The 16,924-nt window shown below is 51.6% G+C and overlaps 1 protein-coding gene across 13 annotated transcripts in view; it reads right to left on the bottom strand.

Annotated features, from left to right (window-relative positions):
- CAMTA2 (calmodulin binding transcription activator 2) overlaps positions 1 to 16,924 on the bottom strand; it is a 1,813,542-nt gene that overhangs the window by 376,536 nt on the left and 1,420,082 nt on the right. For all 13 annotated transcript variants that reach the window (XM_069643632.1, XM_069643658.1, XM_069643676.1 and 10 more), the window contains one exon: positions 9,231 to 9,730. In XM_069643632.1, the coding sequence (XP_069499733.1) occupies positions 9,231 to 9,730 (500 nt within the window). The remainder of the gene's footprint in view (positions 1 to 9,230; positions 9,731 to 16,924) is intronic.

Genomic DNA, 16,924 nt, shown 5'->3' with positions numbered 1-16,924 from the left:
CTTTGGGCCAATGAATTAACGTACGTGTGCTGACGCGCTTACGCGCTAAGGGCCTTTCCTCGAATTACACGCAGACGTGCTAGATTTTCACGTGCCAAATCACTCCGTATCAAGCTCGCCACGCGTAAGCACATGGAAGACCACGCTCCTGCCCAGAAGGCCGAATTACTGCCCCTCAGAGCCCCGAGTACGCTCCCACCTGCCATCTGCTGCTGCCTGACTGCCTGCTGCCCACGTGTCCTGCCATTTGCTGCCTGCACATCAGCCAGGGGTGCTGTTGCTGTGACCACCCCTGTTGGAACCGAAGACTCCCGACTGAGATACCATCACTCCACAGCCCAGCCCCAGGACCCAGTTGCCCACCCACTCCTGCCTCTGGGGTTGCCATGTCGGGCACTGCAACTTCTGGCACCAGTGGCAACCCCCGGCCAGAGAGGCAGAGGGGCACCAGCTTCACTGCCACCGAAGTTGGTGTCCTGGTGGAGCATGTCCTCTTTGGAAGGTTGCGCGCTGACAAGGAAGGACGGACTCGGATCTGGACGGACATCGTGACTGCCATCAACGCGGAGGGGGTGGCAGTCAGACTATTCCATCATGTGAAGAAGCGCTAGGAGGACTTCAGGTCCAGGACCCTCAAGAAGGCCCGGCGCCTCCTGAAAGCAGCGGATGGTAAGGGGCGCCGGGGCCACTTGTCGGAAGATCAGATGAGGGTCCTGGAACGCATATCCCCAGCGCTCCACGTCCAGGTCCTTGAGAGGCAGACCCGTCTGGAGTCGAGCGGTAAGTGTACATGCATACTGATTGTAAGCTGTGCGTGTGGTGGTGTGGCAGGAGTGTGCAGGTTGCACATGTGGTTTTATGTGGCCAAGTATGGGGGGGGTACAGGGCCGTGAGGCTGACACATGCGAGGGCTCTCATGTGAGACACATGGATGGTGCTTGTGTGTGTAGGCTTGCATGGCAAAGGATGTGGAAGAATGATTGGCAGGTGTGACATGGATGCTGATCTGAACACTGCGACAGTTGGCGGAGGTGTACACATGCATGCAAGTGTGGTGGTGTGTGTGCATGTGTAGTGCACTCCCTGTGTCACATGTGATGTCTGGCTCACCTTTGCCTGCTCATGCTGCTGTATGTGTATGGATGGTGCTGGCTGTTGCGATATGGCTGTGGTATAGCTCATGTGTGCAAGTTGAAATGACATGTGTGTTGGGGATTGTGATGGCATGTCTGAGGTTTGCCAATGCCACTCATGTACAACTGTCATGTGTTTATGAGTCCATTATACAGTGCCCAGATGCCTGTGTTTTATTTCTCCCTGTCTGCAGCGTCAACTGATGAAGAGGGTGGAGAAGGTGCTGTGGAACACAGCGCCAGGGTTCGCACCACCAGCCGGAGACGCAAGGCCCGGCTCCCCTCCCAGGTTGTGATCTCGTCGGGGAGTGAGGAGTCCGGTGCCGCGTCCGAGGCCGCAGCTGCCGAGGGGAGGTCCAGGAGGCGTAGGTTGGAGTTGGACTCCTTGGCAGCAGAAGGGGCAGCTGGGACCCCACAGGGCCCAACGGAGGAAGATGGCACGGAGTCATCCAGGTTGGTGGGGGGTTTGGTGGAGGAGGAGGCCGTGCAAGCAACAGAGGCGGGGTCTGGAGGTGGGGATTCCACTGGTGCTAGTGGTGCAGTGCAGGACCAGGGACAGGTGGAAGCACAGGCCACCGCGGAGGTGCCTGTGGGCAATCCTGTCCCTGCTCCTGTCACTGCATAATCTTGCACCAGCAGGGATGCCTACCTCCAGACCTGTTCTCAGGGAGGGGATTGGCTTACACCAACTGGCCTTCCTCTCCCTGCGGATGTGGCTATCCTGCAACAGGTTGAGCCTGTCCAGGGTGGGTCGGCATTGCGTCAACGGGCCATGCGAGCTGACCTGCAGTCTTTCCATGATGAGACTGCACGTCTTCTCACATGGCTCGTTGACCGCGCTGACCCACTGGGACAGCTCACCATGGCCGGATTCCTCCGTTTCCTGGACCTTGTTCGACCCCCTCCTCAACGGAACCCCCTATGCCCCAGTCGTCCTCCATGCCATCTTCCCACCCATGTATGACCTGGGTGCCCTGTGGAGCTGCCTCTGACCGTGGAGCCAGGCTGGTGGACAACGGATCCCTGCCACAGTCGGGAGTCGGACGTCCAGCAGGGGCCACATCAACAACTGCACCCCAGCTGGAGGAGGATGTGCAAGCACCATCGGACAGGGCACATGGACAGCAGCAGCAGGAGGCTGTAGGTGGGAGCAACGATGGCTCGGGGCCTTCGACATCGGAGGGGCAGGCATCGGCCGGAGGGCAGGAGGACCCAGGACGGGAAGTGTCTTCCGTGTGGCAGCGGTTGGGCCACGCCATAGATGCGGAGCAGCAGCGGGCAGAAGAGGCACGGCTCACGATGGTCAGGGCGGAGAACTCCATGCGGAGGGCCCTAAGGCGGGCCGAGTGCCTCGAGGCAATCCGCAGGGAGTTGGAGGAGAACATGTCGTCGTCCCTGCGGACCCTCGGGCCATGGAACAGGACCGCCTCCAGGACATTGAGCTGGAGTTCGATGGTGCCCTGGCCCGCAACATCCAGAAGTGAGCCGTTGGACTAGCCCGCTGCCATTGTATATAGTTAATTAGTGTTAGGTTTTATTTTATTTTTTTTTAATTTGGGGCACTTGGACTATGCCCCACTTTTTTGTATATAGTTATAAGTTAGGTGGGTTTTATTGTAGGTTTCATTTACATAGTTGGGATCATGGACCCTGGATTTGCTCTTTGTGCATAGTTTGACAGTGGATTTGTGGCCTTCATCTTTTATTATTTTTTCACCATGGAGCAATGGATTTTCACTTTACTTTCCCTTTGGATTTGCTTTGTTGGACGGTGACTTTCGACACAATTTCATTACGTTTATTTTGGATTCCCATTTTCATTATTTATTATTTTGGTGGACATGCAGCATTTTGATTTTTGTTCCCATTATTGTTTCTTTTGATTTCATTCACTTCATTTACACTGTAATACATTTTTGTTTCTTACTTCCATGTGTGGACTTCTCTCATTGGTTTCATGCCTGCCACAACGTGGGTTTTCACAGTCATGTGTTGCCATTGTGTGGGTCTGACGGACTTGTTCTCATGCGCATACTGCTTATTTGTTATCTATCATGTAATGGGTATTTCCATTTTGAATGGATGTAAAGCTTGGTTGGGTGTTTGGACTGGGGTGGCGTGGGGTGGGATTTGGGTGGGCATAGGAGCCTGGGATCTGGATTGTGATGACGTGTTGGCTGGGGGACATGAGTGGGGGCCTGGTGGAGGGTGCCCTGCACTGCTGGGGGTGGGGGTGATGGGAGACATGAGTGGGGGCCTGGTGGAGGGTGCCCTGAACTACTGGGGGGTGGGGGTGGTGGGAGACATGAGTAGGACATGAGTGGGGGCCTGGTGGAGGGTGCCCTGCACTGCTGGGGGGTGGGGGTGCTGGGAAACATGAGTGGGGGCCTGGTGGAGGGTGCCCCTGGATGCTGGGGGGTGGGGGTGCAGGGGGACATGAGTGGGGTCCTGGTGGAGGGTGCCCCTGGATGCAGGGGGTGGGGGTGCAGGGGGACATGAGTGGGGGCCTGGTGGAGGGTGCCCCTGGATGCTGGGGGTGCAGGGGGACATGAGTGAGGGCCTGGTGGAGGGAGCCCTGCACTGCTGGGGGTGCAGGGGGACATGAGTGGGGGCCGGGTGGGGGTGCAGGGGGACATGAGTGGGGGCCTGGTGGAGGGTGCCCCTGGATGCTGGGGGGTGGGGGTGGTGGGAGACATGAGTGGGGGCCTGGTGGAGGGTGCCCCTGGATGCTGGGGGGTGGGGGTGCAGGGGGACATGAGTGGGGGCCTGGCGGAGGGTGCCCTGCACTGCTGGGAGGTGGGGGTGATGGGAGACATGAGTTGGACATGAGTGGGGGCCTGGTGGAGGGTGCCCTGCACTGCTGGGGAGTGGGGGTGATGGGAGACATGAGTGGGGGCCTGGTGTAGGGTGCCCTGCACTGCTGGGGGGTGGGGTGCTGGGAGACATGAGTTGGACATGAGTGGGGGCCTGGTGGAGGGTGCCCTGCACTGCTGGGGGGTGGGGGTGCTGGGAGACATGAGTTGGACATGAGTGGGGGCCTGGTGGAGGGTGCCCTGCACTGCTGGGGATGGGGGGTGCTGGGAGACATGAGTTGGACATGAGTGGGGGCCTGGTGGAGGGTGCTCCTGGATGCTGGGGGGTGGGGGTGATGGGAGACATGAGTGGGTCCTGGTGGAGGGTGCCCTGCACTGCTGGGGGGTGGAGGTGATGGGAGCCATGAGGGGGGCCTGGTAGAGGGTGCCCCTCGATGCTGGGGGGTGGGGGTACTGTGAGACATGAGTGGGGGCCTGGTGGTGGGTGCCCTGCACTGCTGGGGGTGGTGGGAGACATGAGTTGGACATGAGTGGGGGCCTGGTGGAGGGTGCCCTGCACTGCTGGGGAGTGGGGGTGATGGGAGACATGAGTGGGGGCCTGGTGTAGGGTGCCCTGCACTGCTGGGGGGTGGGGTGCTGGGAGACATGAGTTGGACATGAGTGGGGGCCTGGTGGAGGCTGCCCCTGGATGCTGGGGGGTGGGGGTACTGGGAGACATGAGTGGGGGCCTGGTGGAGGGTGCCCTGCACTGCTGGGGGGTGGGGGCGCTGGGAGACATGAGTTGGACATGAGTGGGGGCCTGGTGGAGGGTGTCCTGCACTGCTGGGCGGTGAGGGTGCTGGGAGACATGAGTTGGACATGAGTGAGGGCCTGGTGGAGGGTGCCCCTGGATGCTGGGGGGTGGGGGTGCTGGGAGACATGAGTGGGGGCCTGGTGGAGGGTCACCTGCACTGCTGGGAGGTGAGGGTGCTGGAAGACATGAGTTGGACATGATTGGGGGCCTGGTGGAGGGTGCCCTGCACTGCTAGGGGGTGGGGGTGCTGGGAGACATGAGTTGGACATGAGTGGGGGCCTGGTGGAGGGTGCCCCTGGATGCTGGGGGGTGTGGGTGCTGGGAGACATGAGTTGGACATGAGTGGGGGCCTGGTGGAGGGTGCCCCTGGATGCTGGGGGGTGGGGGTGATGGGAGACATGAGTGGGAGCCTGGTGGAGGGTGCCCTGCACTGCTGGGGGGTGGGCGTGATGGGAGACATGAGTGGGGGCCTGGTGGAGGGTGCCCCTGGATGCTGGGGGTGCAGGGGGACATGAGTGGGGGCCTGGTGGAGGGTGCCCTGCACTGCTGGGGGGTGGGGGTGGTGGGAGACATGAGGGGGGGGCCTGGTAGAGGGTGCCCCTCGATGCTGGGGGGTGGGGGTACTGTGAAACATGAGTGGGGGCCTGGTGGTGGGTGCCCTGCACTGCTGGGGGTGGTGGGAGACATGAGTTGGACATGAGTGGGGGCCTGGTGGAGGGTGCCCTGCACTGCTGGGGAGTGGGGGTGATGGGAGACATGAGTGGGGGCCTGGTGTAGGGTGCCCTGCACTGCTGGGGGGTGGGGTGCTGGGAGACATGAGTTGGACATGAGTGGGGGCCTGGAGGAGGCTGCCCCTGGATGCTGGGGGGTGGGGGTACTGGGAGACATGAGTGGGGGCCTGGTGGAGGGTGCCCTGCACTGCTGGGGGGTGGGGGCGCTGGGAGACATGAGTTGGACATGAGTGGGGGCCTGGTGGAGGGTGTCCTGCACTGCTGGGCGGTGGGGGTGCTGGGAGACATGAGTTGGACATGGGTGGGGGCCTGGTGGAGGGTGCCCCTGGATGCTGGGGGGTGTGGGTGCTGGGAGACATGAGTTGGACATGAGTGGGGGCCTGGTGGAGGGTGCCCCTGGATGCTGGGGGGTGGGGGTGATGGGAGACATGAGTGGGAGCCTGGTGGAGGGTGCCCTGCACTGCTGGGGGGTGGGCGTGATGGGAGACATGAGTGGGGGCCTGGTGGAGGGTGCCCCTGGATGCTGGGGGTGCAGGGGGACATGAGTGGGGGCCTGATGGAGGGTGCCCTGCACTGCTGGGGGGTGGGGGTGGTGGGAGACATGAGTTGGACATGAGTGGGGGCCTGGTGGAGGGTGCCCCTGGATGCTGGGGGGTGGGGGTGATGGGAGACATGAGTGGGGGCCTGGTGGAGGGTGCCCTGCACTGTTTGGGGGTGGGGGTGATGGGAGACTTGTGTGGGGGCCTGGTGGAGGGTGCCTCTGGATGCTGGGGGGTGGGGGTGGTGGGAGACATGAGTGGGGGCCTGGTGGAGGGTCACCTGCACTGCTGGGAGGTGGGGGTGCTGGAAGACATGAGTTGGACATGAGTGGGGGCCTGGTGGAGGGTGCCCTGCACTGCTAGGGGGTGGGGGTGCTGGGAGACATGAGTTGGACATGAGTGGGGGCCTGGTGGAGGGTGCCCCTGGATGCTGGGGGGTGTGGGTGCTGGGAGACATGAGTTGGACATGAGTGAGGGCCTGGTGGAGGGTGCCCCTGGATGCTGGGGGGTGGGGGTGCTGGGAGACATGAGTGGGGGCCTGGTGGAGGGTCACCTGCACTGCTGGGAGGTGGGGGTGCTGGAAGACATGAGTTGGACATGAGTGGGGGCCTGGTGGAGGGTGCCCTGCACTGCTAGGGGGTGGGGTGCTGGGAGACATGAGTTGGACATGAGTGGGGGCCTGGTGGAGGGTGCCCCTGGATGCTGGGGGGTGTGGGTGCTGGGAGACATGAGTTGGACATGAGTGGGGGCCTGGTGGAGGGTGCCCCTGGATGCTGGGGGGTGGGGGTGATGGGAGACATGAGTGGGGGCCTGGTGGAGGGTGCCCTGCACTGCTGGGGGGTGGGGGTGATGGGAGACATGAGTGGGGGCCTGGTGGAGGGCGCCCCTGGATGCTGGGGGTGCAGGGGGACATGAGTGGGGGCCTGGTGGAGGGTGCCCTGCACTGCTGGGGGGTGGGGGTGGTGGGAGACATGAGTTGGACATGAGTGGGGGCCTGGTGGAGGGTGCCCCTGGATGCTGGGGGGTGGGGGTGATGGGAGACATGAGTGGGGGCCTGGTGGAGGTTGCCCTGCACTGCTGGGGGGTGGGGGTGATGGGAGACATGAGTGGGGGCCTGGTGGAGGGCGCCTCTGGATGCTGGGGGGTGGGGGTGGTGGGAAACATGAGTGGGGGCCTGGTGGAGGGTGCCCCTGGATGCTGGGGGGTGGGGGTGATGGGAGACATGAGTGGGGGCCTCTTGGAGGGTGCCCCAGGATGCTGGGGAGTGGGGGTAATGGGAGACATGAGTGGGGGCCTGGTGGAGGGTGCCCCTGGATGCTGGGGGTGCAGGGGGACATGAGTGGGGGCCTGGTGGAGGGTGCCCTGCACTGCTGGGGGGTGGGGGTGGTGGGAGACATGAGTTGGACATGAGTGGGGGCCTGGTGGAGGGTGCCCCTGGATGCTGGGGGCTGGGGGTGCAGGGGGACATGCGTTGGTGGGCAGTAGTGCAAGGTGACATGTGGGTTGGCTGGGGGGCATGGGCATGGTGGATGGGCTGCCTGCGGGACATGTCCAGGGTAGTCCCCTGTGGTGTGGGCCGCCTGCAGGGGCCGTGGAGGGTGTAAAGGGAAGACCTGGGAGGACCCACACGTGCAATTCACGTGTGGTGCTCCCCGCGCACCCCTGTAATACACGTACCCTGATGGAATCGCGTGTGATACTTCCCGCGCACCCCTGGAATACACGTACCCTGCTGCTTTTGCGTGTGATACTTCCCGCGCTCCCCTGGAATACACGTACCCTGATGGAATCGCGTGTGATACTCCCCGCTCACCCCTGAAATGCATGTACCCTGCTGTTTTTGCGTGTGATACTTCCTGCGCACCCCTGGAATACACGTGCCCTGATGAAATCGCGTGTGTTACTTCCCGCGCACCCCGTACACGTACCCTGCTGCTTTTGCGTGTGATACTTCCCGCGCACCCCTGAAATGCACGTACCCTGCTGTTTTTGCGTGTGATACTTCCTGCGCACCCCTGGAATATATGTACCCTGATGGAATCGCGTGTGATACTTCCCGCGCACCCCTGAAATGAACGTACCCTGCTGTTTTTGCGTGTGATACTTCCCGCGCACCCCTGGAATACACGTGCCCTGATGGAATCGCGAGTGTTACTTCCCACGCACCCCTGGTGTACACGTACCCAGGACAATCGCGTGTGAAACTTCCCGAGAACCACTGAAATACACGTTCCCCGCTTGGCGTTTGCTGTTTGGCAGCCCTGTGAACTGGCTCAGGGTTAGCGCAGCCCTTTGCGATGATTTGGGAATTTTGAAGGCTTTTACTTTCGCGAGGGCGTTCTTGGGGGCGTAACTGGCGCTGCTGCAGGGTCGCTGTTCCACTCTGCGCCACGGCTGGTTTCGGAGGCTGAAATCCATGAATACGCTGTGCGATGAAAAGGATTTTTTCGCACGTGGCTGGCGCAGTGTATCGCACGGGGACACTGTGCGCCAGCCGCGTGCGCCACTTTTGTGCGAATTTCTATGAATTACCCTCAAAGTATTGTTCAAAATCGGTTCCTAAAAATCCTTAAACAACAATTTTCCCCAAAAAATATGCAGATTTTTTGTTATAGAAGCAGTTCATAGCTTTTGGCGCCCCTGTGTGGTCTTAACAAGTATACAACTGAGGTTGTGTCTATCAACATATTGTGGATATGGGGTAACTAGAAGATATGTAATATTGAATGCATCAAAGATATTGCACTTTCAGTAGAATTTAAGTATTTTTTTGAAAACAGGACGGTTCAATATAAGTACAAAAGAAATTAAATTAATTTTGAATACAATAAATCTAATAGACTTCACGTAGCTAGGTAATTCTTCTTTTTAGATAATTCAATTCCCTATACATACAGGTAGAGCGTCTGAATTTACAACATTCAGCTAATGTCCATTAACGTTGGTAAAAATCTATAGCATCCAGTAATTTGAAGCGCCACATGGCAAATGTAGCACCCTGATTTTGGAGGGGTTTTACAACCTTTTCATAATACTTGTGCCTATGTTTAGTACTTATCTGAATATATGTGTATATTTCTTGATTCTTACTTTAAATTTGAAAGTACGCTTTTAAGTATATACTGTGTAGACCTTCCTTTGGGAACATTTGATTCCTTTACACAAATGCCCACCTCCCATTCGTTAACTTAAGGCCCTGACAACTGTTTGGAAGGACCTACCTGCAGAACGTCCACAGCAGGCAGATAGTCTTCATTCTCTGCATTTTCACTGAATCCCAGCAGTTCCTCCTCAATAGGGTCATGGCTGGCTGTGTAGCCCCGTGCACCTCCGCCTACCAGAGTGGCTTCGTAGTCCATAAAAAAGGTAGATCCTGTGGTGTCACGGTGAAGAGGCTGGCTCTTGTGCTTCGGGGGAGTTGCATCCTCTGGCAGGTACCTGCAGCCTAGGAAGCCAGCACGACTGTCTGAGCCAGAAAATGTCTCTGAGTGAAGTGATTGCTTTGGGGCATGTCGGATCCCAGAGGGCAGAAGGGAGCCAGCCAGCTGCGGGCGGAATGAAGTCTCAGATATGTCCATGGCCATATCTTGACTCATTTCAGTTTCCGAGCTATAGTCAGGGGAACCCCGCAGAGCAGAGCTGCTGGAGTAGGCAGAGGTCACAGACACTGGACTTTCAGACAGCTCCGAGGGAGAGGAGCTGCTGCTGGCTGTACTAAGGCCTAAAAAAATAGAAAGAAGATGGTGACTTGGTTTTAATCGCTGAAAACATTGTTAGAAGTTCTTGCAATTAGGTAGTTTTAGATTCATTATTACTAGCTTCATTTCTTGCTGTATTTTACTGTCTTGCAGTATCATAACCTCATGCAATGTATATGTGAAAATTACAATATTTTGTAACTAGGATTGATTTGATTATGACTCTTTAATAAAGTTTACAATGGCTGAGCAACATAAGCAATTACAAAAAAGAACCATTTTAAAATCAGGAATCATATGGGTACATTTCAGTTCCTTCCATTGTACATCTGGGAAGAGCAATACAATTGCACAGAAAAAGCACAAGTGCACAGAACTGCCAACTGGTGATTAAGCCTTCACCAAGGCTCTGCCCCACTCCAACCCATTCAGCAATCCTCAATTCAGTCCATTATCTGCCCAGCATGTTCATCTCTTTGTAAGATTTTTTGAGCAGCATAGCTTTGAACAGGTTTACAAAATATTTGTACTTGATTAGTTTCGGGGTGTAACATTTCCACTTATCACTCATCGTATGGTATTTAAAGGTAGGTTCTCTAATCAGAGGTGTAAGAAGATCGTTATGCCTATTTAAATCTTTAGTCATACATCTTTGGGGATGAACCAAGCCAATTTTCGACTTCTATGTATCTATGTAGAGGAATACAAATCAGGAATCATATGGGTACATTTCAGTTCCTTCCATTGTACATCTGGGAAGAGCAATACAATTGCACAGAAAAAGCACAAGTGCACAGAACTGCCAACTGGTGATTAAGCCTTCACCAAGGCTCTGCCCCACTCAAACCCATTCAGCAATCCTCAATTCAGTCCATTATCTGCCCAGCATGTTCATCTCTTTGTAAGATTTTTTGAGCAGCATAGCTTTGAACAGGTTTACAAAATATTTGTACTTGATTAGTTTCGGGGTGTAACATTTCCACTTATCACTCATCGTATGGTATTTAAAGGTAGGTTCTCTAATCAGAGGTGTAAGAAGATCGTTATGCCTATTTAAATCTTTAGTCATACATCTTTGGGGATGAACCAAGCCAATTTTCGACTTCTATGTATCTATGTAGAGGAATACAAAAACATAACTGCAACACTTTTTAGGCCCTTGAAAACTCTTTTTCCAGCTCCCTTACTGGTCAGTCAAGGGTTTGTCAATGCAGCATTATTATTATTATTGTGATATTTATTGAGTGCCGACAGCTTCAGGAGTTGTATGTCAATTGATTGACTTTTGTTATATAGAAAGCGGCGGGAGACCATCCTCTGCATCCCCCCAGTTCCCCTACACCCCCCCAACTAATATTGCCTAACTAAAACACACCATATGCATTTAACAGGGAAAATTCAGGCAAAATAAATTCCAGAAAAAATGGATTGAGCAGTTTTTATGTGATCAATAGACGTATAACCGCTTCGGGAAGCAAATGAGAGGTTTACAAGTCGTAGGGGGAAGTTCATGGCGAAGTTACAGATTTGAACCTTAACAAAACTGTCTAACCTAATTTCTGAAACAGACGTTACTCTAAGGAATGATCCCAGACAATGGCCTGAGGCACTTAGAAATGTCTCTCAATCTGGCGAGAGTTCCAGCTTCTCATGCCCTCAATTTCTTACTGTCATGGTACTAGAATGAAAAAGAGGGAGTATATGCCTATGGTAATTTATAAAGTACAGTGTTTTACAAAACAAGTAAAGTCATAGTAACAATACAATTACCATAAACGGGGATTACATATTGCAGTAAAATAATCACACTGTATTCTCTCTAAAGCTGAAGCCTCTTCTCCTGTGATTGAGATCCATGAATGTGGTCGAGCCCTTTAACTGTGTTGGCAGCACTTTCCACAACCCAACACCTCAACCTTCAATCTGCGTTTACTTTTATCCAACATTTCGGCATTTTCAGGACACAAATTGTGCCTTGGTTTGTGTAGCCTAACCACTGTTGCTGCATATAACAGGCCTGGTTTGTTTAGTGCACTTATTTTAAATAAGAATATTTTAAAAAAACAACTTCACTAATCTTGACAATGAAGATGAGGGCAGTGGGAATGTCCATCTAGCTGCCCATCTAACAAAGGAATTGGCTGATCTATCAAAAATTGCGAAACAAAAACGACAAAGCTTCTCTTATGTGGCTGACTGCTTGTATTTTGGATCTGTCACTATTACAGGCGGATGCAACAGTAGAGAAATAGGCGAATGATGCTTTTAAACCTAGGGAAACCCCAGTGATGAAGCCTCCTTTGGTGGATGGCAAGCAGCCACCTAATCCCAGCCTGCCTATAATTACAGCAAGAAACAAAGACGGGAAGGACGCAGAGAATGGGCGCTCCTCTGTGGATTCTGTAAATAGGATACAACCATCAAATCCCCCCTTTGGGAAGAGTGGCGGGGTCATTCCTGACGAAGAATGGGCCCAAGACAAGGAGGTTTTTAATGATTCTGATTCCACCTCATCCTATTCTGAAAGGGCTTCATCTTATACCTGCCCGAGACAGAGAAATGGGTCTCGGGAATGAGGGGGGCTCAAGGTGTGGAGAATAGTGCCAAGTTACAACAATTGGTGATGGCATCTTTGGCTACCTCCCTTCTCCCACTTACAAAGCTCTACGAAGCTATAAATACTTGTATGCAAGATCAAAATGCAGAGGTAAGCTGAAGGTTGATCATTATGGAAACCTTTACCTCAAGAGTGGAGATGAGACTGGATAGAGAAGCTGAAGCATCTTCATCTTGGCAAAATCTTTTACTTGATATGACACAGAATGAGATGACGGATACAAACCTGATGATGGGAGCTCTTCTTCTTGATTGTAAATGGATGAGAGAGCATCATAAAGAGGCACAAAGGCCTGAGAATACATCGTCTCACATGCTCCTGTAAAGCAATTAGATAAACTAAAGCAGAGGGCGACCAAAGAAGGGGCTGCGGAGGTGGTGGAAATATTGGGCCCCCCACGCATCGAGCAATGTGTTTCAGAGAAAAATGTTTTCTCAGTCTTTAAACCCTCCAAAAATGGGGCAAATGAAAAAAAGGATGCAATCCCAGGAAAAGGAAAGATTACAAATGGAATAAAAATCCAAGAATATGCCGAGAGTTGCAAAAAAGAAAATTAATAGGCCTAGAGCTTTCTTGCGACATCTTCGCTCTCCACCCTCCCTGGATATTCTCCCGGAGGCAAAAAAATCCAGGAAAGAATGAAATCTGAGACACTTAGAAGATATTCAAGTATTGAAAGAAATTGAAGAGGACAAAGATGATATTTCCATTGTATATCTGAGTGATCTCATCGGGGAAATCTAGATGATTAAGGAGGATGAACTATGGAAGGAAGTAAGGCTCTCTGAATGAGAAACTATTGAAAGCCAACTGGCGCTGACTACAAGAACCCCGGGCCTATTACCAGGAAACGGGGTGGGGTGAAAATGCTTGAGATTGCGAGGGGTGGAAATAAGGTCCCCTACAGTGACAAGGAGAGGGATGGTCTCTTCGCACTGAAAGATAATAAAAGCAGAAATCCTCCACTACTAGGAAATCAGCAAGGCTCAAATGGTTGCAGGAAATCGATTCAATTAAACCCAAAACATTGAAACCTGCTGGAGGTCAGAAAGTCCCAGGATGTAACATCTTTAAATCCTGATAGTGGGTTCCGTACCCTGGAAGAAAAGGTAAAGGAGAGATCTCATGGGAAAACTAATAATGTTATTAAACATCAGGGGATGAAGGATCTAGAAGAAAATAAGAAAAGTAAAAGTGGAAATTTGAGATAGAAGGGAAAAAAACCCAAAAATAATCTGAAAGAGAGCTCAAAGCTAGGGGACAAGACAATGGTGACGCTCTACATTGAAAGGGTGGTAGTGGGGAAACCAGTGCCAATCCTTAACAGGCGAAATGTGTTAAGATTGTTGAACTGCATTATTCCCTGCATAAAATGGCTTCAAGAGATATTCTGATTGTGGAATTTGTGACTGAGAAGCGAACCGACTGGGTTCTATTGCACCTATAGTCAGAATACAAGAAATATCTTAAACTAGTTAGTAAAGGGATATTTCTGAGGCTGGGATATGAAGTGAGTGATTATGAAGGAAAAATTCTTGAAAGCTGGAGGGAGGCGATGGTTCCCAGAGAAATAAAAACAAACCCCATAAAAGTTCCAACCGATGAAATGGGGAAAGAAGAAAAAAAAAGGCCCAAAACCGAATGGAAAGATACCATCTTATGATAAAGCTACTTTACAAGAGACAAACTTTACAATAGCTAACCAAGAAAAAGGGAGTGGCAAGCAATCAACCAAGTTCCTGGGGGAAATTGCAGGAGGTGAAGGATTGGGCATGGCTGGCGGGGTCTCTAAAAACATCATCGTCCTCAAATTAGACTTATACAGAACGAAATGATGACGTGGTGATGATTGGGTGTTGGAACACTGGAGGGTTTAGGCCCCTGTTTAATGAACGAGCGGCAGATCTAGATTTCTTTGAGATTCTGCTCTTCCAGGAAACATGCTTGACTATGAAACCCGATTGTGATGGATATCAGGTCCATTTAAATCCATCTTTTAAGGGCTTGATGGACCGACCGTCCGCTGGATTGCTGGCTTTAATCAAGATTGACTCTGGATGGAACCTTATCGATGCTAAATGTCCTAACCCATATGTGCAGGGGCTTTTTCTACAGCACAAAGGGGACTCAAGGGAGAGCTGTCTTCTGTTAATTAACATATATTGGCGCTTAAATATAGCCAAGGAGACTAAACTAGTCCCAACTGTGATGGAAATGGTTGATGAAGCTATGTACGAATGGGCAGAGATTAATATTGTCATCTGTGGGATTTTAATATGAAGTTGTTTGATAAGGCGGGTACCCTCTTGAAAGAATGTATGTGGAAAGAAGGAGAATTGGAATGGATGGGTAATATCTTGAAGAGAGAGATGCACCTTCTTAATGGTCAAACAAAGGGAGATATTCTGGGAAATCCGTTTCTCGATCTCCAAGTGGGGAGATCATGCTTAGACTACTGCTTTGTTTCTAAAAATCTGAGAGAAGCAATAGGCCACTTTTCGATTATCCCCCAAAGATTGAGTGACCATGATCTCCTGGCAATCCATATTGGTTGATGGAAGACCATCGGTCCAGTTAAAAGAATGGAGGAGGTGGCCCTGGATTGGGGGGGGGGTAATAGATTGATAAAATGTTAAAGAAGTTAAAGTTGCAAGTCTATACTAGACCCAAATCCAGGGAAACTCAAAACGAAATCGAATGCTTGGGGATCCTAACAGGTTTTTTAAAAAAAAATACTGCTAAGGGTGGTAGTGATTGGATCCAACAACATGCATATGATGTGGAATTAGTGAATAAGAGAAAATTGATGAGAAGGGAGATTAGAGTGATTGGAAGAGATACCCTCCCTGCTAAGAGATACCCTCCCCGGATAAGGAAGGCCTGCCTGAGATTTAAAAACTGGTGCAAGAGCACGAGGGCCATCAGATCACAAAATGACACTGAACAAGTGTTAAGATCAGTCTGTGCAAAAAAGTCGAAAGATACCTGGGAGCTAATTAACAACGGCGCCGTTTTTCGAGAAGCCAATATGTTGAATATGGTCTCTTAAGATGATTGGGTTAAACATTATTCTTCCCTTTTCGCAGATCCAAATTGGAGGGAGAAGGTAGTTCCCAAATGTCATTCTAAGAGATGGAATTTTGTATTTGACGACCATGACGCGGACATGATGATAGGCAATTTGAGCTCATCCCGAGCGGAAGGGCCTGACAGCCTATCAAATAAAGATTTGAAAAAGAACAGAGCTCCATGGGCCAAATTGCTTGTCGCCATGTTCTCGCAGATCATGGAAAATAGAGTGATAACAGCATCCTGGAAAGAGGCCAATATAGACTCCATTATTAAAAAAGGGGACAGGGCAGACCCCAGGAATTATCGCCCGATCGCCCTGTAGATTCCATAGGGAAGATTTTTGCTACAGTCCTTTTAAGGGATCTCACGGCATGGGCGGAAAAGAGTGGTATTTTAGACTCCCGTCAAACGCGATTTGTGAAGGGGGTGGGTACGTCACTTAATCTCTTCATATTGAATTTACTAAAGGAGAGGGCAATGGACACAGGGAAACCATTATATCTGGCCTTTATGGACCTTGAACAGGCATTTAATGGTGTTATCAGAGGGAAATTATGGGCCAAACTGTAGAAATGGGGCTGTCCGGAGGACTTAGTTGAAGCCATAGAAGCCCTATAAACGGATTCATCTGTTAGATTCCCTTTCTTAGACAAACAGATCCTATTGGAAAAAATAAATACCTTTAGGGGATTAAAGAAGGGGTGTGCGCTGGCACCTCTACTATTTTGTCTGTATATAGTGGATCTGGCTGAGTCACAAGAACTAGTAATATCCTCCCCGTTGAAGATGAATGAGAAGGAGGTACCATGGGTCCTCTTTGAGGATGATCTGGTCTTTTCAGATCAGACCCAGATCGGTCTGCAAATGAGATTAAGTGCATTTGAAACATTCCTTAGTTTGATTGGCATGAAGATCAATGCCAAAAAAAATCAAAAGTCATGGTGATGAAAGCTATTGGCAAAAGAAGGTGTGAAATGTTCACCTGGAGAGTAGAGGGAACTCCCTTAGAGGTTGTTGACACCATTACATATCTGGGTGTAAATATTAATAAGAGCAGAAGTGAACAAGACCATTACCTCTACCTTCAATCCAGATTTTCGATACTGATAAACCAGGGAAGGACCTTGCAGAGGAAATATGGGAGATTTACGCTCATACCAATAATTGCTTTTTATAAGCAGAAAGTGGCCCAAATACTAACTTATGGAGTGGAAGCAATCCTCCTTCTGTCATTTTCTGTGTGGGATAAGCTAGAGGGTCCGGAAAGTTTTGGGGCTCCCTAACAGCTTGTGAGCCTGTGTGATAAGGCTACAACTTAAATTACAATTCCCTTGAGCCCATGGTGGTATGGAAGACGATGGCTTTTTACCGTAAATGCATCGAAAATCCTACTACACGCCCGTTCGAATTACTGAAATGGGAGCATGAGATCTGCGATGAATAACTGGGCTATTGGAAAGTGAAAGAGAATATTTTGAAGGGGAGAGATATTGGGATTGGAGATCTATTGACTAACCCCTGTAAGGTG

Source organism: Ambystoma mexicanum, chromosome 1p (assembly GCF_040938575.1).
Source record: "Ambystoma mexicanum isolate Mex_15411 chromosome 1p, UKY_AmexF1_1, whole genome shotgun sequence".
Lineage (NCBI taxonomy): Eukaryota > Metazoa > Chordata > Amphibia > Caudata > Ambystomatidae > Ambystoma > Ambystoma mexicanum.
Note: the sequence above shows the minus strand (reverse complement) of the source record. Positions and strands in the feature narration are given on the sequence as shown.